This window comes from Scatophagus argus, chromosome 3, assembly GCF_020382885.2.
Source record: "Scatophagus argus isolate fScaArg1 chromosome 3, fScaArg1.pri, whole genome shotgun sequence".
Taxonomy (NCBI): Eukaryota; Metazoa; Chordata; class Actinopteri; family Scatophagidae; genus Scatophagus; species Scatophagus argus.
In genome coordinates, this window is record NC_058495.1 from 508,613 (window position 1) to 534,204 (window position 25,592).

The 25,592-nt window shown below is 42.1% G+C and overlaps 1 protein-coding gene and 1 long non-coding RNA gene across 2 annotated transcripts; both read right to left on the reverse strand.

The window, feature by feature from the left end:
* Positions 1–1,875: 1,875 nt before the first annotated feature.
* On the reverse strand, positions 1,876–5,021 carry LOC124054252. The gene is made up of 3 exons (XR_006842340.1): positions 4,692–5,021; positions 4,216–4,260; positions 1,876–2,105 (listed from the first exon to the last, which is right to left on the reverse strand). It is a non-coding gene; the product is annotated as an uncharacterized LOC124054252 (long non-coding RNA).
* A 15,398-nt stretch (positions 5,022–20,419) lies between these two features.
* elf3 (E74-like factor 3 (ets domain transcription factor, epithelial-specific)) lies at positions 20,420–24,552 on the reverse strand. The gene is made up of 9 exons (XM_046379926.1): positions 24,393–24,552; positions 24,019–24,179; positions 23,176–23,409; positions 22,953–23,060; positions 22,721–22,870; positions 22,536–22,622; positions 22,331–22,450; positions 21,936–22,131; positions 20,420–21,510 (listed from the first exon to the last, which is right to left on the reverse strand). The coding sequence occupies exons 2-9, from the start codon at positions 24,170–24,172 to the stop codon at positions 21,399–21,401; spliced, it is 1,161 nt and encodes a 386-aa protein (XP_046235882.1). The 5' UTR covers positions 24,173–24,179; positions 24,393–24,552; the 3' UTR covers positions 20,420–21,398.
* Positions 24,553–25,592: the final 1,040 nt, after the last annotated feature.

Below are 25,592 nucleotides of genomic sequence, written 5' to 3' on the forward strand. Positions count from 1 at the left end.
CACATGAATCCACAATCTGGTTATACTAGTCAAGAGTTCAGTCTCATTTTCTTAGGCATCAAATCAACCTTTTTCTCCCAAACACTGTCATTCTCATAATCTTACTTCCCTCATACAGTCTGGGAAGTGGGAACCAAGGAGAGGAAAGACAAGACATATACTCAACACGAGGACCAAAATTGATATTTGACGCCACTGAAAGCGCAGTGACAACAATAACAATACAAGACAACAATACTGTTAGTAATTGTCTAGTGCTTTACACAAACTGGAGGGCAGCCACTTCTGGGAATTTGTTATATCATACATTCAGCTATGAGGAAACCAAGGAGGAAATAATCTATGTGTTTATGCGGGTGTGCACCTGTGTCTGCATTTCTTTCAGTGTGACAGTCTTTGCCGATGGGATCAAATTCCTTTGACAAAAGTTTTAGTGTTTCCACAATAGACTGTAATTAGTAGGGAGTTACATGTACAGTATATGCTACAGTTAAACAGGTGTCTTTGTGAGCACTGTTACTGAGTTGTGTGCATGAATTCAAGCAGTATCTGTTGTGTCACCAGTTTGTGTGTCGTCTAAGTGGTGAGTTGGGCTTGTACCACTATTATTGACATGACATGACAGTAAACTGACACATTTTGCTTTCTCATAATAGTTTCATACAGTTGCATTTAGTTGCCTGGTTCAGCTTTTCAAGAGATTTAGAGGACTTTGTTTGACTTTGACATGTTGATGTAATTGAGAGACAATTCTCTTTACAGAAAATAAGTGTTTTGTATTGCAGATCACTAAATTTTTTCTAGACAGGTTCAGCCTCTCCAGAATGAATGATGCTTGGTGCCAAATAATACCAGTGATGATTCCCTTATTATTATTATTACGACCCTCACTTAAATCAGGTAAGGTTCTTTGAGAGTGCACGCAACTTAGCAACTTTCCAGACTACCTTTGCAGTTTTTTGTCTCAAAAAATTATACCTTTTGACAAACTGACGGGACCTTCTTTTTACATATGGGCTGCTTTCCTGCACTCCAACTGGGAATCCCATGACCCTTATACCCACCATAGCTGCAATCTGAGATGCAACAGGCTGATAGTTAGATACTCTCTACAGTGGCTTTCTGAACCTTATAGTAGCATCAAGGATAAGGGCTATGCCCCCCTGATAATAGTCTTTGAGTTGGACAGCAGACAAATCTGTCTCACTTGTATAGATGGGAAGAATCTGTCCAGCCTGCTACCATCTGTTCTTTGTGAGTAGAGTAGGTAATTGCACTTTGAAGTTGTAGCCATATCCTAACCATCATCATCCCATCGGTGATCAGCCCAATAGATTAGTCAGTGGAGAGGATATGAGTTAAAAACCCTTTCACGTCTTCTTCTTCTTAACCTCATAATGCCTCAAACCTCAAAAGCAGCAAGAACTTACAGTTTTGGTTAACAAAAGAAGAAATAAACTGACAACCAAAATTTAATTTTAATTCTTGCCAGTGTGGGTGTGCCTGTAGCACCAACCAGTGAACCCCTACTATCACACTACCAGTGCTTTTTGAGCTCCAAAGAAAGTAGCTTAGATTAATTGACTATATTGATATAGTGGCTTTTCTAGTCTACTAACCACTCAAAGTTGAACAACACAAGGCAAGATTTACATAATCAATTCAATTCAATTTTATTTATATAGCACTTTTTAAAATCAAAATTGTCTCTAGGTGCTTTACAGAAACCCAGAGCCTGAACCCCCGAGCAAGCAGACAGTGGCACGGAAAAACTCCCTTTTAAAAGGAAGAAACCTTGAGCAGGACCAGGCTCACAAGGGAGAACCATCCTGCTGATAGTCGACTGGGTGAAGGGGGGGGAAGAGGTGGACAGGACAGAAAGGACGAGAGAGAGAAACATACATGCATGGACAAACATGACAGGTTGTTATAATTGGAAATTCTGAAGACTATGTATTGTATGTATTTGTTTTTTAGCTGATATGTTGTTCAAATTAGTTATAATAACACTATAGAAGAACAAGATGGGCAGATGTTGACAGTAGACATTGGGTTTGTCAGAGGGCCGGATACAGTTCAACATGTAGATCTGGATGGAGAGAGACCTGCAGAAAGATACAGAGAGAGAGGGAGGGAGATACACAAAACTCTCTGATTCTTTTCATTTTTTTGCATGTGTTGTTTACACACCTCTTAAGTTTCTTGAGATAACTCTGTTATGAATTGACACTTTAAATAAAATTGAATTGAACTGAATTGAATTGAATATGAGGAGAACTGGACACACAGTTAGTGACATAAAATAATGACTCATGTGTTGACCTGATGAGAGGATAGTAGGGGAGAGGAAGAAGAGGATATTTATTTAGACAGTTTATTCACCAATATCTGAATAAACCGATGGCTTGTTTTGAGCATGATTGATCATTTGACTGCCCAACACTATAAATGTGTTGCAAGATCTCAGTAATTACCTTGTTACTTTGGTTAGTATTTGGCATTAGCATAATAATCCATAAACTGAAATTCTTATTTTATTAGGGCATTACAAATATCGGAAGTTTTTTTAAAAGGTGAAAAAAAAATAACAGTAAGACAATATATTTGTATATTTAAAGTGGACATTGATATTTGTCAACACGTTAAGGTCTGTTTGAATTTTGCTTGTATTCATTTACACATCTCCATTCAGTCTCCAGATCAATGTTTATAACATCCACACAGTGTATTAATTTAGAGCATAGAAATTAATGACAAAATATCTTCATTAGGGGGTTTTACCAATCAAATATTAATATATGTAATTGTTAGCACCCCTGCTAACTTGCCATGAATATTTCTCTAGATCCCTCCGATCCTCTTCAAGTCAGCAGCAATGTTTGCTGTTGACAGTAAAGGTTATAAGACCCAGCAATAAAGTCTTCCCGGCAGACGCCTGAGATAGTGAGGGTCATACCCCAGGGAGTGGTTTCTATCATAACACACAATCAGCTTTTATCAGTAAAGCAATGACTCTGACTGGAAATGTCAGTGGAGGGTTGGTGGAATCCATCATGATAGTCACAGCTTGAAAGAATCTGTACTTCTGTGTTATGAGACAAATGATGCAGACAGGGGTGATCCAATGGCTAAATGGCTGCATATATTGCAGTAAAAGCATCCTTGTGCTCATTTGGAGAAGTTTACAAATACTGCTGTAATTTTAGCCCTTGTGATTTGAACCCTGATGGCATGAATTATTCATACCTGAGTAACTGAATTGGAAGGAAAATCTTGTTACAGCTAGCAGTGATATTTTAGACAAAGTGGACTTCCAACTTTGTGTTTGCTGGTTGTGCTTCAACAACCAATCCTATAAAGAACTGGTTTCCCAGTTTGGTGAATATCAAAAATACGTACTTACCTGTAGTGCTGTTTATCTAGGTTGCTTTGGTGTAAATTGCTGAGTTTTGGAGATATCAACTGTTGAAATGCATTCCCTCCAATATTATGAAGCTAGATGGCACTTCACTTGCAGTGCCCAAAAAGCCAAAAAATCATTTGAAAAACTAGACATCAATGTCTGTTTTCAGATATCATGACCAGATTCCCCAAGGTAATCCACAGATTTTGTTGTAAGAGGTTTCATGTAGGAACTTGCCATCCAGTTACATTATATTTGAGAGAAGGCAGACATCTCTACAGCCCAAGCTGGGTAACTCACACCAAAACAACCTAGATGGATAAATAGTATGATGGGTAAAAAGAAAAATACATGTTTTTTTTAATTTTGACCTCATCCTCAGGCGGCACGGTGGTGCAGTGGTTAGCACTGTCGCCTCATAGCAAGAGGGTCCCAGGTTCGAATCCCGGTCTGGGCCCTTCTATGTGGAGTTTGCATGTTCTCCCTGTGCCTGCGTGGCTCTGGGTACTCCGGCTTTCTCCTACAATACCAAAAACATGCACATTAGGTTGATTGCCTATTCTAGATTGCCCCTAGGTGTGAGTGTGAGAGTGTGTGGTTGTTTGTCTTTGTGTGTTGGCCCTGCGATTGACTGGCAACCAGTCCAGGGTGAACCCCGCCTCTCGCCAGTAGTCAGCTGGGATAGGCTCCAGCTCCCCCACGACCCTGACGGATAAGCGGTATAGAAAATGGATGGATGGATGGACCTCATCCTCCAAAAACTTAGAGAAGAACTTGAACACTTTATTTTCAACATCAGTGTAGGACCTCACCAATGATCATGTCGCTGAATGTAAATTCCTGGAGCCAGATTACATCTGTAAAATAATGTCTGTTAATAATGTTGATTTAGATTTACATGTTCAACTAATACATATAATAAGGTGTCCATGTATTTTGTTTTGCTGTCACCATACTTTTGGTTATATATTGTCTTACAAACCTGGAAGTCCCACATAACATTTCCACTAACAGAGCTACAACACAGTGAGTGATGAGAACATCTCTTTAACATTAACTTCTCTTAGCAGGAACGCATACTTTTCAACAAAGCTGTAACATTTGTAGGGCATTTCAGTTGACAAATAGTTAATTTTTAATAGATGAGATACCCTCTTAAATCACCCACAGGTGATCTAAGAAGATCACCTGTGCCAGGTACTTGCAATGAAATACAAGAATTCCAGGAGTAAAAGTCTGCATTTAAAGTCAGACAACAAAAAACTGCACAATGGCTGGTAATACTCACAGACAAAATTTTACAACTCTGGAAGGTTAATAACAATAACAATTTCATCCTTCATAGTGTGCACAAAACGAAAGTGTAAGAGGTTAATTTAATAAGTAACTATGGGGAAGGGCATAATGACTCTTTATCCAGTGACAATGCACTGAGAACACAGCAGTAAAAATCCACTCCTCCCTCCCTCTCTTGTTTTTCTGGCACAGATTGTGGGGTTTACAGTAAGCTACGTGCTACACACATATTCTGGCCAGTGGCCAAATTTACTTGCTAGACAGGTATGTTGACCTAGTAGGAGGAGAGCAGAGTCATTCTCACCTTACTTAGGATAGTGTCTTTATCTGTGTGTGTGTGTGTGTGTGTGTGTGTATGTGTGTATGTGTGTGTTTCTGCACTTTCAAATCAATCTAACAGTGGATTTTAATGTTCTTACACATTTGCCAACAGGGGACCACCAATCCAACAGGGGACATTTTTGAAGTCCCTTGTGCATCACGCTTTAAATCATGTTAGAATCACATGTAACACCCTCTGGTGAATTTTTGTAATGTTTGTCCTGAGGGAAGCTGCAGGTATGTGAGTGTCCTTACTCAACCCTGCCTCTGCAGGTTGGAGCAGAGCTATTACTGACTCACTAACAACTCTTGATGATGATGATGATTCATATCTATTCTCCAATCATACTAACATGCCTAAGAACCATCACGTGACCACTCATGTACACTTGGCAGGCGCAAGTACTTTGTTTGCTTCTCAGAAAATGTTACAAACAAATTTTATTTCGTTCAACTTGGCCATATGGTTATTTTTTTACTTTATACTCTATGTTACAACAGGGCTGATACCAAGACAATGATTGATTTTTCCTGAAAGCAGGACAAAAATGATGAGGCTTGAAAACATGACTGCTGTTCACAAAATCCTTCCAGAGAGTGTTATTTTAACATTGTCAATACCATTTTTACTTTTCCATCATTGTATTTCCAAACTCCTTCTGTGTGTTCTGAAATATAGACAATATAATATCCATCTTGTCAAGGTACTAACTACATTGACAGGACAGCTGTGCAGCCGGAGAACAACACGCAGATGCAGTAAGTCAGAATGCTCTCTGTGTAGCAGCAATAAAAGGACACAAGCAGTTTCTGTGATAAGTGGTTCTTAGGATGTGTAGTCTCTGTTGTGTCACCGTCCTCAGGGGGAGTTTGCTGGGTCTGTGGTAGGTGAGGTGTTGTACCCCTGCCACACCTGCCTAGAGTAGCTGCTCGGGAAGCAGTCCTCAATCCTTCTCATATAGGCAGCCTTGGCACCTTTGAAGCCCCTCTTCAGATTGGTTCTGGAAGCACTGTATTGTGCCCCATCACCAGACTTGACGTTGGTGTTCCTCTTGCACCTCTTTTGTCATCCAGGGCTTGTGTCATTTCTGTTGGGATAAACCCAGAGGTGTTTGAGTAGAGAGTGAAAGAGATATATTCCAGATGATTTCTTACCTACCTGCCCAATTATTCAGAGTCAGCACTCTGTTCAGACAGGTGAAGCCCTGGTAGCTCACCTGGTAGCTCACCCCATGCACACAGACTGATCCCTCAGCAGTGGCCATGGTTTGACCCACTGCTGCATGAAATTATAATTTCATTGTTAGGCAATGACAGTAGTATTACACAGTGGTATTTTGTTGATTACTGTTTCTCCATCCTATATTTAGATTTTATGGGGAAAATAATTTACATTTTGAAAGTTGACTGTTTAAAAGTAAAATTTTGACAGGTTGGCTATTTGTTTTTGTTAATTTAATTAAATGGTCAACTCTCTAGCAAAAAGTAATAAAAATAAATGTAATCACTAAATAAATATAACTAGCCTACTAAGCCAATCCACAGTCAGCTTAGCAGTCTCATATGCAGCCGGTACAGGCCTCACACTAAAACACTCAATTGAAGCCCCTCTACGTAGATGTAAATACAAATTGTTGGTGGCAAGTTTGACTGGTACTTGTTGAACCAAGGTAGTGGTTTGAACAAAAGTCAGCCCTGTTGAATAAATACCTTAGTTAGAACCAAAGGAAAAATTACGACTATAATTTCTCGTCATTCGATTTCATTAAAGAGAGCGACCTACATTTTTCAGGCTTTGTACATTTGTGAGAATGTGAGATACTTGTGGTGTACTTGACTTTGTATGACCATGCAGACTGGCAAGCCTTACATGTTATATTTTTTGTTTTCATTTCAGTTCTTTGTCAACAGCATCTCATTAAGTACACCATTCTTTCTTTGTTAGTATAGGCATTACACAAAATTTTAAAAAATCTGACAAAATGCAAGTGGTGGAAGTTATTGAAAAGTACTGAAATTGATGATGCTACTATTTTCCATTGTCACGCATGACAAAAAAATCATTTATGCATCTTTTCTTGTCTGGGATTCAGTGGTGTCCTAAATCAACTAGAAACTGAGACATGAAGTTGGGTGCAATAAGGAATGAAAGTAGACTGAATCTGTTGTTGGCACTATTACCCCAACCTTCATTGCTTCATATTTTTCTCCTCCCATCCCCAGCTTCATGCATCCCTACAAATATGCATTAAAATTTTAATGCCTGCATGGTGTAGAAACAAACTAGAAAGACCTGACATCATATGTGGCAAATGTGAATGTTGACAAAAAATTTACAACTTTGAAAGAAACTCTTTATGTTTGGTCCTCTCTGCTGTCTTCCTTTGTATTATCTTCTTATGTCTTACAGAAGTGTTGTGCCAAGAGTATAAGACCCAAACAAAATGGGTTGGCATAAACCACTGATCCCGTCCTCTATCTGTCACTCTTGTTTATTTGAGAGACAGAAAGAGAGAAAAGGAGAGAGAAAGAGTAAGAGAAGGTTCAAGTCTTGAATGAAGGTGTGCTTAATTTTCCTCTATTGGACAGTAAAGATCAAAATCTGAAACAATTCCTCTTTTTATTTATAGGCAGAAACTGCTGAACGGTTCTGACTTGCACTTGTGTGTCCAAAAAGACAGCGTTGCCTCTGCGGCACCATTACAGTCAGCTCTGTCTTTCAATGTGGAGTTTGCTTTTGATAATGTTCAGTGACGGTGATGAGTTTTAATTTTGTCAGAGAGGAACCAGAGCTGGTGAGTTAACTGGCAAAAAATCATTGAGAAGGAGGAGGAGCACTGATGGGAGTTTAATGTTGCCAACATAGACATCAAGTTCAATATGCATGGGCTACTGACAAAATAAAACTTGGAATCTGACTTTATGCCAAAGAGACGACACTGAGATTGGTGAATGAGCATAATTTAAACCTATCTATAATGTCTGCTTTTGATAACCCAGCGTCCTGACCTGCTGGTTTAATCAGTTTGATTACATTATCCACTGTAGTGTAATGAAGGGAAAACAGGAACAGTAAGGGGTGAACCAAACTGAGGAGATGATTCACTGAAAAGCAATCTTTTTTTCCTTGAAAATATATTAATAGTGGGCAGCACGGTGGTGCAGTGGTTAGCTGTCACTGTCGCCTCATAGCAAGAGGGTTCCAGGTTCGAATCCCGGTCTGGGCCCTTCTATGTGGAGTTTGCATGTTCTCCCTGTGCCTGCGTGGGTTTTCTCCGGGTACTCTTCCTCCCGGAGGAATATTGTGAGGGACCAGAGTGGTCTCCCCGAATACCGGGATCTCAGCAAGATCGGATTCAGGTGGAAGAGGTTGAAAGTAGGAGGCAGCAAAGCGTCAGGTGCCAGGAAAAGCCCTTTTATTCTCCCGGAACACAAGGTTTTTACAGCCAGACAAAATGCAGGAATCAAAAACAGCAATAGCAAACACTCACAGTAGCACATGGTAGTTCTCCCAAGGAACAACAAGAGCAAAATGAGGCTCCTTTAAATAGGGCTGCTTGTTGAGCCCAAACGGTCCAAACCATTATAGAGGGGACTACCAACAAACATAATGGTCCATTCAATACACTAATCATAATAAATAAATACAAAAATAAATAAATAATGCATTATTCAATTTATCCACACACCAAATATTTACACACCATACAATAATTATACACAAACACCACATAGCCAACACCATAAAAAATAGAAACCCCCTGAGTGCAATGGGATGTGCCCCCTTGCCCTGTGCCCAATAAAGTCCGCCCCTGCAGCGGCGCGCGCTTCCGCAGAGAAGCAGTGGAGCCGGAACGGGAGTGCAGGTGACTGTGAGTGTATGACAAACCAGAGTCTCTACAAACTGAAATGAAGAGGTGGACGAGTAGTGGGTACCTCACCACATGCCTGGATGCTAAACCGGGGAGAAAACTGACACAAGTGAGTTGTGGTTGTGGTGAGTGAGCGACGCAGCGGGCTGAATTTTCAGCGCCGAAGCGTCCATGGCGTACGCCACGCCAAACATGTCACCAAGCATTTAAAACATACATAAACTGACGATAGAGTCCATTTCTCTGTGTGCGTGCGAGTGTGTGTATGTGTGTGCGCACACACACGCGTATACATGCGCCACAAAGTCCGAAAAGTCTTTTTAGTTTTAATTGTCTGACGCTGCCTCGCAGGCCACGTTATCAAAACGCATCCCTCGTGGGAGACAGTGAGAAGGAGGGTGCTCACCTTCTCACAAATATCAAAAACATGCACATTAGGTTAATTGGCTATTCTACATTGCCCCTAGGTGTGAGTGTCAGAGTGTGTGGTTGTCTGTCTTTGTGTGTTGGCCCTGCGATTGACTGCCGACCAGTCCAGGGTGAACCCCGCCTCTCGCCCGTAGTTAGCTGGGATAGGCTCCAGCTCCCCCGCGACCCTGACGGATAAGCAGTATAGAAAATGGATGGATGGATGGATATATTAATAGCAGTGTCTACAGCACTAGCATGAAACACTGGAAAGGGAGGAGAGCCAAAGGATGAAACAGATACCACTATATTACTATCACTATCTGAGATTGAGGTCGCTGATCAGTGACTTCAATCTCTCTTCTATCAGGATGAGCAGAACAGATCTCTGTAAATCCCAAAAGCTGAAATTCTCATACCGACAGGTCTTATGTTAAGTGGGGATCGTCAGTTTTAATAAAGGCTGTGATGTTGTCACTATTGGAAACTTTCTTATTGCATTCTGGGGTTGAGGGAATGAGATTACAAGACTGGTGTCTTTGCCTTGTAGAATTTTTATCTTAACTGGGGAGATTAGTTGCAGAGGGAAAGATGCAAGGACATCTGATGCCAGATGCGTGGTGAGAGAACTCTGGTGTACTCAAGACAGGCAGGGGGAAGAGGCTGGACTAAGAAGTCTGTGGGCATGGGCTACAGATGCTGAGGCATTTTAGAGTCTGAGGCATTTATTAACAGGAGCAGCAGAGCATCTTGTCAAGCTGGATCCCAAGGATGGAGAAACTACAACTAAACTTAACTGGAAAACTAATAACTCAAATTCTCTTTGAGCTAGAGCCGATTTTATGGATCCGGTGTGGGAAGGTCTGGGAGGTGAATCGACTGACTCTCATAGCCCAGATCAAAATCCTCTAAAAGGGAATTGGATTCATGATGATAATAATAATAATGATAATAATAATACTTAAGTGAGCACAAAAGAGGCACAAGCAAATTAAAAGGAGAGCAAACGTGATGCAGGCAAGCAGCTATGCAACAATTTTCATGGTTCCTGAAATGACAGCTGAGTGACATCAGAGAGTCTTAAGGTTTGACGGCTTGCAAATGATTGATGAAAGAAGAATGTGATAAGCTGTGATTGGTAGATAAGGAGAATAATCTAGGAGCTTAAAGAGGTGTGATGTAAACAGCATGTGCAAAAGCTAGGCTTGCTAATTGAATTTTTGCTAAACTTATTCAGTGGAGATTGTGACCATATATCATTTGGTCAGATGCTGAATTGGTGAGACAAATCTAGGCAATGTTGAAACTGTGGTGACTGTAAAGATCTTCTGTGCTGTACGGTTTAAGATCTATATGAATCACACATGAATCTCCTGGTGGAGGAGGAAGCTGGACAGACTTGGCAGACCCAAACGTGTTGTGAGGGTCTGCTGGGAACGTCTGGCGGAACCCTCCGTCAGAGGGGTTTTCAACTCACACCTCCGGGAGAACTTTGACCAGATTCCGAGGGAGGCTGGGGACATTGAGTCCGAGTGGACCATGTTTTCCACCTCCATTGTGGAAGCTGCTGCTCGGAGCTGTGGCCGTAAGGTCTCTGGTGCCTGTCGTGGCGGCAATCCCCGAACCCGGTGGTGGACACCGGAAGTAAGGGATGCCGTCAGGCTGAAGAAGGAGTCCTATCGAGCATGGTTGGCTTGTGGGACTCCCGAGGCAGCTGACGGGTATCGGAGGGCCAAGCGTGCGGCAGCCCGAGCGGTTGCGGAAGCAAAAACTCGGGTCTGGGAAGAGTTTGGGGAGGCCATGGAGGAGGACTATTGGTCGGCCTCGAGGAAATTCTGGCAAACCATCCGGCGCCTCAGGAGGGGGAAGCTGTGCCCTGCTACTACTGTTTACAGTGGAAGTGGGGAGCTGCTGACTTCGACTGGGGATATTGTCGGAAGGTGGAAGGAATACTTCGAGGACCTCCTCAATCCTGCTGACGTGTCTTCCGTTATGGAAGCAGAGGCTGAGGACCTTGAGGCGGGTCCATACATTGCCCAAGCTGAAGTCACTGAGGTAGTTGGGAAGCTCCTCGGTGGCAGAGCTCCGGGTGTGGATGAGATTCGTCCTGGGTACCTTAAGGCTCTGGATGTTGTGGGGCTGTCTTGGCTGACACGACTCTGCAGCATCGCATGGCAGTCAGGGACAGTGCCCTTGGACTGGCAGACCGGGGTGGTGGTCCCTCTTTTTAAGAAAGGGGACCGGAGGGTGTGCTCCAATTACAGAGGGATCACACTCCTCAGCCTCCCCGGGAAGGTCTATGCCAGGGTACTGGAGAAGAGAATCCAGCCGATAGTCAAACCTCGGATCCAAGAGGAACAATGCGGTTTTCGTCCTGGTCGTGGAACACTGGACCAGCTCTATACCCTCCGCAGGGTGCTTGAGGGTTCATGGGAGTTTGCCCAACCGGTCCACATGTGTTTTGTGGACTTGGAGAAGGCATTCGACCGTGTTCCCCGTAGCATCCTGTGGGAGGTGCTCTGGGAGTATGGGGTCCGGGGTCCTTTGCTAAGGGCTGTGCGGTCTCTGTACTCTCGGAGCAGGAGCTTGGTCCGCATTGCCGGCAGTAAGTCGGACCTGTTCCCAGTGCATGTTGGCCTCCGACAGGGCTGCCCTTTGTCACCGGTCCTGTTCATTATTTTTATGGACAGGATTTCTAGGCGCAGCCAGGGGCTGGAGGGTGTCTGGTTTGGGAACCACAGGATTTCATCTCTGCTTTTTGCGGATGATGTTGTCCTGTTGGCTTCTTCAGGCCAGGACCTTCAGCATGCGCTGGGGAGGTTCGCAGCCGAGTGCGAAGCAGCTGGGATGAGAATCAGCACCTCTAAATCTGAGGCCATGGTTCTCGACCGGAAAAAGGTGGTCTGTCCCCTTCAGGTTGGAGGAGAGTTCCTGCCTCAAGTGGAGGAGTTTAAGTACCTCGGGGTCTTGTTCACGAGTGAGGGAAGATGGGAGCGTGAGATTGACAGGCGGATTGGTGCAGCGACAGCAGTAATGCGGTCGTTGTACCGGCCCGTCGTGGTGAAGAGAGAGCTGAGCCGCAAGGTGAAGCTCTCAATTTACCAGTCAATCTACGTTCCTACCCTCACCTATGGTCATGAACTTTGGGTCATGACCGAAAGAACGAGATCTCGGATACAAGCGGCTGAAATGAAAGCGGCTTTCTCCGCAGGGTGGCGGGGCGCTCCCTTAGGGATAGGGTGAGGAGCTCTGTCACCCGGGAGGAGCTCGGAGTAGAGCCGCTGCTCCTCCACATCGAAAGGAGCTAGTTGAGGTGGCTCGGGCATTTGTTCCGAATGCCCCCTGGACGCCTTCCTGGGGAGGTGTTCCGGGCATGCCCCACCGGGAGGAGGCCCCGAGGAAGACCCAGGACACGCTGGAGGGACTATGTCACTCAGCTGGCCTGGGAACGCCTTGGGGTCCACCCGGAAGAGCTGGAGGAAGTGTCTGGGGAGAAGGAAGTCTGGGTATCCCTGCTCAAGCTGCTGCCCCCGCGACCCGGTCCCGGATAAAGCGGAAGAAGATGGATGGATGGATGGATGAATCACACGTCACATAATAAAGAAACCACCTGCTCAGCGTAATTTAAAAGGCACGTGAATGATTTCTGCATTACTACATGTGGATTAGGATACATTTAGAGCTAATTCATGCATCATGACCAGCAAAGGGTTGATGTGGTCAGAAATTAAATTATTCATGTTTTGTGAAGATTATATATTTTTCCGTTTTTGTTTTTTTTTTTTTTTTCCAAATACTGACTTCCTGGGTAAAGGCCTGATACTGAAGCTGCCAATACAGGAGACTGCATTTTTTTTCTTTCTGCATTTGGGTTTCTTTCTTTGCTTTTATCCTTAGTTTAAAGAAAAAGGAAAAAGGTCATTATGTCTGTCAGGTATTTCTACGTATTATGGTAAAATTCAGAATAGAGTTAGAAATTCTCCTCTTCATATGTAAAGCCCTGTATGATCAGGAACCATCTTATCTTAAAGAGCTAATAATATCCAATTAGAACTCTGTGCTCCCAAGATGCAGGGTTATTTGTGGTTCCTAGAATCACCAAAAAGAGAGCAGGAACCAGAACCTTTAGTTATCAAGCTCCTCCACTATGGAATCATCTTCCAGTTTCGGTCCGGGAGGCAACACCCTCTCTATATTTAAGAGTAGACTAAAAACTTTCCTTTTTGATAAAGCTTATAGTTAGCGCTGGCCTAGGCCGGACCCTACTTATGCTGCTATAGGCTTAGACTGCTGGGGGCCCTCCCATGATGCACTAAGCATGGATCTCCCTCTCCTTCTGCACACATTTAAGTCCCATTACCGCATATCACTAACTCAACTTCTTCCCTGGAGTCCTTGTGCTTTTCTTGTGCAGGTTCCCATGGATCGTGGTTGGACCTCCTGCTGCGGTCCTTCTCGAAACTCACTGCGTTTACTACTGTTTAGTCATAATCTATTTTAATTAGTGGGCCAATAGCACTAGAATGAGTGCGTGCAGTAATTGTACTTGTAATTGTAAAATAGTAATTGTTCCACTATTACTATTGCTCATACTTCTCCTTCTTATTATTATTAGTGGGCCAATAGCTGCGATAGTTTCACCTAGAGACGCCATTCAAAGTTTAAACAGGTAAGGAGTGTTGGGGCTAAATTTTCTCCAATACATTTGTGTTTCAATTTTTTTGAAACGTTCAAAGTTTTATGAAAATCTTGGAGCGACGAAAAAATTTTCCCGCCAAGCCGTGATGATGTCACGCACTCTAACTTTCAGCTCCTGAAAAACAGCTGAAAAAACCTGAACAACTTTCGTCTGTGGCCGCAGTGTATCGCACATGCACAAATTACATATCAGAACGTAGGGATTTTCGTCCCGGGTAAGATGGCGTTGTCAACAACGGTATTTGGTCAGAAGTTCCTCAAGCGCTGGGAGCGCGTCTCCCTCCTCTCATTCACTCCCATGTTAAATTCGGTTGAGTTTTTCGATGCCGATCCCAAAAACCAAGGCGTTTCTATCCTGCTAGTACGACCGTATACGACCAGGAAAGATGAAATTCGACATGACGTTAGTAGACAAGTGCCCGGTGCTCACGGTGAAAGAGCCCTGCGACTTTTCATTTGGTCGCAGGAAGCATTTGTTCGAGGGCCCTTTTCTCGCTACCTTTTTCTCTGGGGTGATCAAGGATTCTCTCTCTTTTTCCAAGGAGAGCCTCCCTGGCTGACAGGGAAGGGAGGGGCTGGGGCGAGGTGGGGGCCTGTTTACATGGTAACGCGTGCAGCTGCTCAACTGACTTGCAGTTATGCATCTCTGCTTGTGTGCTCCTTCTCCCCACCCCCGTGCCCCTCTCCCTCCCTCCCTCTCTCTCTCTCTCTCTCTCTCTCTCTCTCTCTCTCGCTCTCCTGCTCTCTCACTCAACCCAACTGGTCAAGGCAGATGGCTGCCCATCTTGAGTTGGAGTCTGCTCCGAGGTTTCTGCCTTCTAAAAGGCAGTTTTTCCTCACCACTGTCGCCAAGTGCTTGCTCAAGGGGGAATGTTGAGTTCTCTATATTACAATTTAATTAAAGAGTTTGGTCTAGACCTGCTGAAATTGGAAAGTGTCATGAGATAACTTTTCTTTAGTAGTTGTTCACAAAAACCTAGTTAAAATCAAGTACTATTAATCAACTACTTTAGATAACCAATCCAAGTTAAATAATAAATGTGGTTTATTAAATATGTCTAAATACCTCATGTCTAAATCTCTGCTAATAAATGATCTGATACTAGTGCCTTTCTGTTTAGTAAAGCATATAGTTAGCCCCAAACAAAGTGTGTAGGGCTGGTAGGCATGGTTACACTCACCTCTTGATATATAGCCACAGGTAGAATAGATCTGACTAACTGTTAATCTTTAAATCTCTATCATAGCTATGCTGCTATAGGCCTATGCTGCCGGGGGACACAAACATGATCCACCAAGCAGTTCCCCCTCCTCCTTTTCCTCTTCTATCTATTAACTATCTATTAACATACAATTCATTATTTTATGTCACTAACTGTGTGTCCAGTTCTCCTCGTAGTTTTGTGTCTCTCCCTCCCTTTCTCTCTCTCTGTATCTTTCTGCAGGTATCTCTCCATCCAGATCTTCATGTTGAAGTGTAGCCGGCTCTATGACCAACCCAATCTCCACTGTTGACATCTGCCTGTCATTCTTCTGTGCACCATTTTTATGAGTTGAGATTTTGTTTTACTTGTCTTTTTAGTGATGTCGTTCTCATGTTGTTAACTGCTTTCCTGCCTGTACAACATCCATTGCACGTCTGCCCGTCCTGGGTGAGGGATCCCTCCTCTGTTGCTCACCCTGAGGTTTCTTCCATTTTTCCTGTTAAAGGTTTTTCTGGGAGTTTTTCCTTAGTCGATGTGAGGGTCGAAGGGCAGAGGATGTTGCTGGTGTTATGTTAAGGCCTTTGAGACAAACTGCTTGTAAAAATGGGCTATACAAATAAAGTTGTCTTGTCTTGTCTTACTTGATCACCATATTGATAATGTCACTCACAGAAACCTGGTTGTAGCAGGATGAATTTATGAGTTTAAGTGAATCAACCCCTCTGTGCTACATTAACTACCAAGTTCCCAGAAATACTGGCAGAGGAGGAGGAGGAGTGGCAGCAGTTTATCAGTCACATCTGCATATTAACTCTAAACCCACTGCTAAATACAACTCATTTGAATCTCTTACTCTTAGCTTCTCACACCCACTGGAGAGCAGATAAACCACTCTTATTTGCTGTACCGTCCCCAAGTGCCTTACTCTGAGTTCTTAAATGAATTCTCTGACTTTCTATCATACTTAGCAATAAACTCAGACAAAGTTATCATACTGGGAGACTTTAACATTCAGAAACTGAAGATTCTGCACCACAGAGCGACACAGGAAATCATTCCTGCCTGTCGCCATCAAACTGTTAAACTCAGCACTGTGACGGACACACTCACTTGTATATACAATGTACATATTGGCTCTTTTACACATGTACATACCTGTATTTTTAAATTTTCTTAAAAAATTTGAATACAGTTTTTTGTAAATACCTGTACTTGAGATTTTAGTTTTTTGTTTATCCTATTTTTATACTCTGCACTTTTCTCCTTTCTTGGTCGGGAATACTGCATGTGCAATGTCTGTAAAAACAAGAATTTCCCTCCAGGGATTAATAAAGGAATTCTGATTCTGATTCTGATACAAGGCTCGATAGCACTGTGGCTCTCTGTCAGCCTGGCTACAGTGCTGAAGAGAAACCTGGGATTATGCTTGTTATCCTCAATTAATTTTGAGTAATAGGCTGCTCTGGCAGTCCGTAGGGCCTTCCTATATAATCTAACACTGTCTTGCCAGATTGAGCGACATTCAATAAGTTTGGAGGAACGCCATTTCCTCTCAAGTTTTTGCACATTTTGCTTTAATTTGCGAACCTCTGTATTATACCAGGGTGCAAGTTTCTTTTGCTTTATGAGTTTCTTTTTTAGCGGAGCAACAGAGTCTAAAGTCGTCCTTAGTAAACTTGCAGCACTGTTCACGAAATGGTCGATTTGAGAGGGATTATTGTATTGTTCACTAGTATGGGGACATGATACTGAAGTTAATGACAATGGAACTGTTTCTTTAAATTTAGCCACAGCACTATCAGACAGGTATCTAGTGTAGGAGTTTTTTCTTGGTGGTATAAAGTCAAATAGTATAAATTCAAAAGTTATTAAACAATGGTCAGACAGAAGAGGATTTTGTTCAGAGACAGTTAAATGTTCTACATCTATACCATATGTCAAAACAAGGTCAAGAGTGTGATTGAAGCAATGAGTGGGTTCATGTACACACTGACAGAAGCCGATTGAATCTAAGAGAGAGATAAATGCTGCGCGAAGGCTATCATTACTATCGTCCACGTGGATGTTGAAATCACCCATAATAATAACTTTATTAGTTTTATGGACCAGACTCGATAGGAACTCTGGAAATTCCAGTAAAAATATGGGCCAGGAGCGCGGTACACTACAACAATAAAAATTGGTTGTATTGTTTTCCAGGTAGGGTGTGAGAGAGTAAGAATAAGGCTTTCGAATGAATGGTAGTTGACTTTGGGCTTTGGACTAAATGATAGGTTTGGGTTGAAAATGGCAGCAACTCCACCTCCTCGGCCGGTGTCTCGAGGAATGTGAGTATTAATATGACTTTGGGGAGTGGATTCATTTAACCTGGCATATTCTTCTGGCCGAAGCCAGGTTTCGGTTAAGCAAAATAAATCTATATTATTGTCCAATATTAACTCATTCACTAGTACAGCTTTAGATGAGAGAGATCTAATATTTAACAGTCCACATTTAATTCTCAATTCAATTAATTTAAGTGGTCGGGGGACAGACACAGTCTCTATGGGATATTGGGTGGGTTTGTTTACACAAACATTAAACATGCACACAGAGCCACACAGTTTCCACATCTAGGCCAGTCAGACCACATCTTTCTTCTCCTTACCCCTGCATACACACCTCTGAGAAGGAGCACAGCCTCACTTGTTAAGACCATCACCACCTGACCTGAAGTTGCACTTTTCCAGCTCCAGGACTGCTTTGCAGACACTGACCTGAGTGTATTTGAAAACCAGGACCTGACAGTATTCACAGAGGCAGTGATCACATTCTGCATGGGGACTGTCACTCTAGTGAAACGCATCCAGGTCTTTCCCAGTTAAAAGCCTGGATGACCAGTGAGGTCAATCTACTCCTGAAAGGCTGTAACACTACCTTCAGGTCAGGTGACAAAGAACTGTACAGCGCTGCTAGAGCTGACCTGAGGAGAGGAATCAGAAAGGCCAAGTCGGATTACAGGAGGAAAATAGAGGACCACCTTTCCAACAACAATCCTCAGCAGGTGTGGCAGGGACTACAGCAGCTGACCGACTTCAGGGGACAGACCAGCACAGCTGCACACTCCAGCACCACACTTCTTCTCATACTTCAAGACTACACCACAGCAGCTTGCAATAACACCACCTCTGCATCAATCTGTTCCCAGCTCCACAGGATGTGGCACGGATATTCAGCAGAGCGAACCCCAGGAAAGCGACTGGGCCCGATGGTGTTCCTGACAAGGTACTAAAGGCTGACCAGCTCTCCCGGGTCTTCACAAAAATCTTCAACCTGTCTCTGGCACAGGCTTCCATCATCCAGCATCATTCCCTTACCCAAATAATCATCCACAGTCTGCCTCATTGACTACCTTCCAGTTGAATTCACCCCTGTCATCACCAAGTGCCTGGAACGGTTGGTCCTAGGCCACATCAAAGACTGTGTCCCTCCAACCTTTGACCCCCACCAGTTCACTTACAAAGTGAACAGATCGACTGAGGACACCATATCCATCACCCAACACAATGTGCTGAGCCACCTGGTACACAAAGACACCTACACTAGGGTGCTCTTTACAGCTCAGCCTTTAATACAATCATTCCTGACATCCTGGTTAGCAAACTGTCCAACCTAAGACTCCACCCACTCATCTGCTCCTGAATCAAGGACTTTCTCACAAACAGGCCACAGAAAGTTAAACTCAGACCTCACCTCTCCTCCTCCCAGACACTGAGCACAGGCTCCCCACAGGGATGTGTGCTGAGTCCACTGCTCTACATCCTCTACACCGCGGACTGTGGACCAGCCCACACCAGTAACACCATAGTGAAGTTCGTGGATGACACCACTGTGGTGGGGCTGATCTCTGGGGATGATGAATCTGCCTACAGAGATGAAGTCCTGAATCTATCTATGTGATGTCAGGCTAACAGCCTCTACTACAACTACACAACAAACATCACTAAGACTAGGAAATCATCAAACCTGGAACCCTCTTGCTATGAGGCGACAGTGCTAACCACTGCACCACTGTGCCGCACTATTGTTTTCATAATCACCATAATACCTTCTGTATACTTCATCATTATTATCATTGTCATTATGATTTTGACTCTATGGTTCTACTCTAATTGGAAAGTGTCCTGAGATAACTTTTGTTGTCAATTTGCGCTATATAAATAAATTGAATTGAATTGAATTGAATAATAATTTGATGTTCAGGTGTGCTGGGTTGAATTATACCTTTCAGGTGTGACATTAAAAGGCATCTTTTCATCAGTGATATTTTGTAACACTGGCATTTTGTGAAACCACTCCAGTAATCAGGTCTTACATGTTTTTTTTTTTTTGGCATCACACTGGTGAGTCTATCATATGAACAAGCTTGAGGCCCTGTTTTCATGATCATTCTTCATGCATAGCAGTGCTTGAAAGGCTAGATTGTATCTTTCTTCTCTCAAAGTTAATAAATGAAAGTCAAACAGTCTGTCGTAGCCTCTTAGAAGTCAAGTCAAGTCAAGTCAACTTTATTTGTATAGCCCATTTTTACAAGCAGTTTGTCTCAAAGGGCTTAACATAACATCAGCAACATCCTCTGCCCTTCGACCCTCACATCGACTAAGGAAAAACTCCCAGAAAAACCTTTAACAGGAAAAAATGGAAGAAACCTCAGGGTGAGCAACAGAGGAGGGATCCCTCACCCAGGACGGGCAGACGTGCAATGGATGTTGTACAGGCAGGAAATCAATTAACAACATGAGAAATGACATTACTGAAAAGATAAGCAAAACAAAATCTCAACTGTTTAGTTTCACTTTTTGCTACCACCTCAATATGATTTTAACATTTCACAAGTTATAAGAAAATTATAATAATGAAAATTATAATGAACTGCATGTATTCTTTTTTTATGTGATGTTGAGAATCACTATCATATCAGTTCGATTTCGGCCCGTAGGGAGAACCACCCCGCCCATAGTCGGTACATAGAGGAATGACAGGCAGATGTCAACAATACACATTGGAAGCAGAAGAGAAGAAGATTTTATAAACTTTTAGGGCATTTTATGATTATAACCTTTGAGAGGTGATCGAAAATGAAGAAATAAAAGTACTCTATTATTCACAATTGTCACACATACCCCAAAAAGATTGCAGGTATTGCTTTTAAAATCAATCCCAAGCAACAGCAATTTAAATATATCAAAATTTATTTATATGAAACATTATTCCAATAATGAAGTAATATCATGAATGATATGGTTAATTCACAGACATATACATTTATCAACCCAAACTGGATGACAGCAGACTGGATTAATCACATTAACATAATCACACAAACAACGTGCAACTGATTTCTGTTTGATTAATACAAACTATACATATGACATCACAAGATATGATCTAGTCACTCTTAAACATTTTTTCACTTAAACATTGTATAAACACACTTTATAATAAGTGATACCAATAGACATGTAGTGCACATTGTTACTATATTATGTGAAAAGGCATCACCTACGTTTATCTCTCCCTGTCATGTCTTGGTCTTTCAGATTAAGTTTACCTTTAGAAGATGTGATCAAATGTGGTCCTATATTCAGCTCCACAAGTGATTTAACATTTACAAGGAAAACTGATAATATGGCTGTGATATGAAAATAAGAAGGAAAAGAACGTAATATATCAAGTGCCACAATAAAGTCATTAATGCCCCTATACCAAAGTGAAGCCATAATCTCGGATGTGGCTGAGTCTGAGTCCAGTATCAGTAAAAAAAACAAAACAAACAAACAAAAAAAACTTGCATGCAAACACCAGAGTGATTTCTCTAGAACTGTAAAGTTTGCTTCATCAGGTTCTAGGTGCTAAGACAAACTCACAACAAAAACAATTTCCATTTTAGTTACTAAACACGATAAGTTTTTTTAAGTGATATAAATCAAAAACATAAAACAGGTAGAACTTTAATATTGGTTCATAAAACCTACTACAGCCAAAAACACTGGCTTACATTTTCTGTAACACCTTCCTTCTACAAGGAAGTTAGTGTCTTAAACATCTGAGAGGGTGGCAAGGGTTTTTTTTCAGGACAGGCCACACAAGTATTTCTAGTTCCTGAACAATCGCTCTGATTGACTTTTGGTTTCTACCTGCTCTGTGACTCATGCCTCACATGCCCTTGCCAATCTCCTCAATCTTCCACCCGCTGGAGTTTTTGCCGAATTTGTATACAAGCCTTCGGCCATCCACTCGCTCCAGGATCTCCCTCTTATAGTAATACCTGAGAGAGGAAGAGGGTCACTTAGTTCAGATTTAAGACAGAGCACACATTCCCCTTCAACACCTGCTGTACTTTACTGAAATCATTTGTTAGTTAATATAAACATCATGGTTTCCAGTCTATTATAATAATTCTACATGTCAAAGTCTGTTTCTAAGTCAATAATACATATAGTCAAGTAATACAGTGAGCCTGTAAAACAGTTACATGGTGTCTTCTGTAGCTTTTACAATTAACATAGGGTTATCTTGGCTCAGAGATATCACGTTGAGCAAAAGCCTGTGTTTCAGTAACTGTGTCTTGAACTTCTGAACTATGTCTCTATATATAATGAATCATTAGCGATTTGAGCAGACAACGGAAAACTGATCAAACTGCTGACATTTTCATCCAACTCCTCCGTATAAGTTGTTACATGAGCTCACCTCATGGCACGACTGAGTTTCTCGTATGTCATGCTGCTGTTTTTCTTCTTCTGGCCCCACATCTGAGCCACAGCCTCAGACTTGAGGAACTTAAAGACACCCTCACGGCGGTCCTCCCACTTCATCAGTCCTTGGTTTCTCTCTGGATGGATGAGAATGTCCCTGATGAATTCCCACAGGTGAGTACCACGAGGCGCTGCAAACAGTGGGGTACAATGAGCTAAATGTGTGTGCATGAACGTATAAAACATGCAGGTCATCAGATGCAGCTGAAGTCTGATAAAGATGCAAAACAGAATTTGTAACATGGCTCAGTGCTCATGTACAGATGCCTTTTGACCAGTGTTTTACACAATAAATTATACAGTGTGCTGATTATCCAAACATGGCCTCACCGTGTTTGCTTTTCTTTGAACTGGCATAAATGCTACTGTTGTGCTCTCCACTGAGTTTAGGAGGTCGTCCCCGTGGTCGCTTCAGTCGAGAATCCCCTTTCTCTGTCTTGATGTGTGCTTCTGTGAACACAACAGTTAATTGACAGAGGTTTATTTAGGCTCACTGTCACTACTGAGATGGTGGAATACAAGGAGAGTAACTTACTTGAAATCAGAGGGTAGGAGAACTCTGGGTCTGATTCACCACTGCCAGACTCTGGTGAGCTGAGGTTTGAAAAGCCAAACATGCCACCTGTGCACAAGGGATTTTTTGAGATATACACTTCTTAAGCAACTGAGATGTAGAAATGTTGAAGAAAATTACGAGAAACACATGGCTGAAATACTAACTGTTGGAGGAGGAGCTGTACTCGCTGTCAGAGTGATTATCAGACAGGTACTCTGTGTCTTCCAGAGGTGTCATGGGCTCCATGGTCAAACTGGTCAGGTCATAATCTTCACTGTAGTCAAACTCACTCTTGCTGACATCTTCCTCAGAAGCTGGTAGTAGAAATATCAGCCATATTATTTCTACAAAATATCAATTTTATGTTAATACATAAATTCTCTATACAATACATACCTTGCCCAATTCTAATGGTGCTGAGCAGAGGGAAGTTTAGGTTATCCAGGAAGTTGTCCAAGAGCTGGCAGGTCTCATTCAGCTCTGGTCCTGACAAGCTCTGCAGATCTGGAAAGCAAAAAGATGAAAAGATGAAAAATGTGATGTCTTAGCACAAAACTATTCATCCAGGAAAAGAAAACCAAAGTCAAGAGTTTGTGAAAGCTTCACAACCATATTTTACCATATTTGGTCTTGTGGTCCTGCAGACTCTGATGGAGGTGTACGCCAAGTTGCGGGCCGAAGAGTCCAATCATCTGGTCCCTGTTCATCTGACAGAGGGTGGGGCCATCCATGGTGCAGTAGGCCAAATTTAGGGTGCTCGCATCAAATTTGGTGCTCTCTACTTGGTTGCTGATCCACTCCAGAACATTGTCAGCTGTCCAACTTTGAGGGCTTATCTGCCTGTACCACTGAACTGGAGAGAGAGTGTTTTTGGAATTATTTCTCTGACCACTAATAGCACTAGTGAGCATTGACTGTTGAATATTTTTCATATAAAAAATATCATGATATTCCTTTATGTATCTAATAAGTTCCAAACTACACAAACAATTTGTCAACACTCACTTTTTATATTAACTACAGCATGTCTACCTGCTCAGCTCTCAGTGATGGACTGATACCAGTCTGCGCCATTACTTTGTCTACATTTATATCTGTGATGTCAGGAAAACAAAGGCTTGCCTGTTTCAACTATGAGGTGGCAGCATTCTTCAGTTTAACGGTTATGCTGCGTTAAACATTGGCTGCCTGGTAAATGATTGAACCAACAGTGACTAAATGAGATCAAAGCAAAGTTCAGAGAACTAATTGTCCTTGTTGGCTGAAGCTTAAAAATAAAGCATAGTGTTTACTATGACATTAGTTTTCATCTGAAAAGTTAGAAAGTCAGAGTGGATTATAATTATTAAGGAACTAAACATTTTTATGTCTTTGTTGTCACATAGGTCACACATGTAACTAACTCTCGGAGCAACGCTAGGAAAAAAGTGTGTGCCAAAGCAGCAGTTTGTGTTTCTCTTACCGTTCATGTTGGAGCTGTACCCTGGATTGCTGACCTGCAAGGTATTGATGCTGGGCAGCACACTGGATTGCTGTGGAAGGACATCAGATATGCCAGTCTGATACATGGTGAGGTTGGCACAAGTCAGGACACTGCTGAGGCACAGTGATGACATGGAGACACTGAGAACGACAGAAGATACGCACCAGTTAAAAAACAAACAAACAAACAAACAAAAAACAAGACTGTACAAGAGCTATCAAAGAGATTTAAGCTAATGAACACATTTGTTTGCTGTTCACCAGCTTTAGAACATAGTCAAACATGTGTCACTTCTAAACATGATCATTCAAAGATTTTAAATCTTATATAGCTGATTACAAGAAGTCTTTTACCTGATTACAGCACAAGCCACAATATGACGCAAAAGAATGATGCTCCAGGACAATCTGCACTGTTAGTGTATTGTAAAATTTTCACAAGTTGAGCGTTGTTCTCTGCATAACCTGTCTCCGAGACAAAGATGTATCAGCTGCTGTATTTAACCACCTGTGGAACTTTATACTCCTCAAAGGATTGAGGGAGGGACTCAGGTGAGTTCAGGGGAATTCCACTTGAAACTAGCCACACCTCCATTCCTCCTCCTCCTCCTCTTTCCTGAGAACTTGATCAACAAAACAAACCTGTCCTGCTATTCTTCTAAAACTTTTTCACATGATCATTAGGCTTAGATTATATTTATATGTTTACATTTATATTCAAAGATCAGCTTAGCTTTTATAGGTTTGTTATATAAAAGTGTTGTAATTTGCTGGAGGATCTAGTTGAAGTAATATGTTAAACCTGCAGTTGCATATAATTTGCTTTTCGTAACTAGAATTCTAACCATATATATTAAAGAAATACAAGAGTTTCTGTTTCTCTCCTATTTCTCTTCTCTGTTTCTTTTCATATTGTCTCAAAAAATTTTTTTAACAAAGTATTTGTTTTCTGTTAAAAATTTCAGAAAATTAAGAATGATATTGTTGAATAGAGCTGTTTTGTGTTGATTTGACTACATTTCCATGACATAGCTACCCGTCACTCCAACAGGGACGGGGGAGGGGAGTTTGTGGATAGTCACAATTTCTAAAAATAGCTGCACACAGAGTATGTGACAATGCAAACAACTGACTGTGTGGAGAGACAGTGTAGTTAGTCAACAGTCAAGCCTGACCATGACTGATAAAACAACTTTATCCAGGTACTTTTTATTGTGCTATACTCTCTCACCTCCTGATATGCATTGTGAACATAATTTTAAAGATTTGCAGGTGGTCTACATAGACTGTGCACTGACTCACAAATCTGTGTGAATACTAATTTGAGAAACAGAAACACAAAACTCAGGGCAATGGTAAGTAATGGAGTGTTGATACTAATTCCATCCCAACAGTGGGACAGACCATATGCTGCAGAAAAACACGCTGAATTTTAATGGTCTGGTCAGGTGTCTTTTTGCACAGAGAGAAGTAGGTTTTTGTATTTCAGGGAACTTCTGAGCCTTGGCTCACAGTGGCTCACAGCTGGTACCTAGTGGCTAGCAGTGGCAGAAT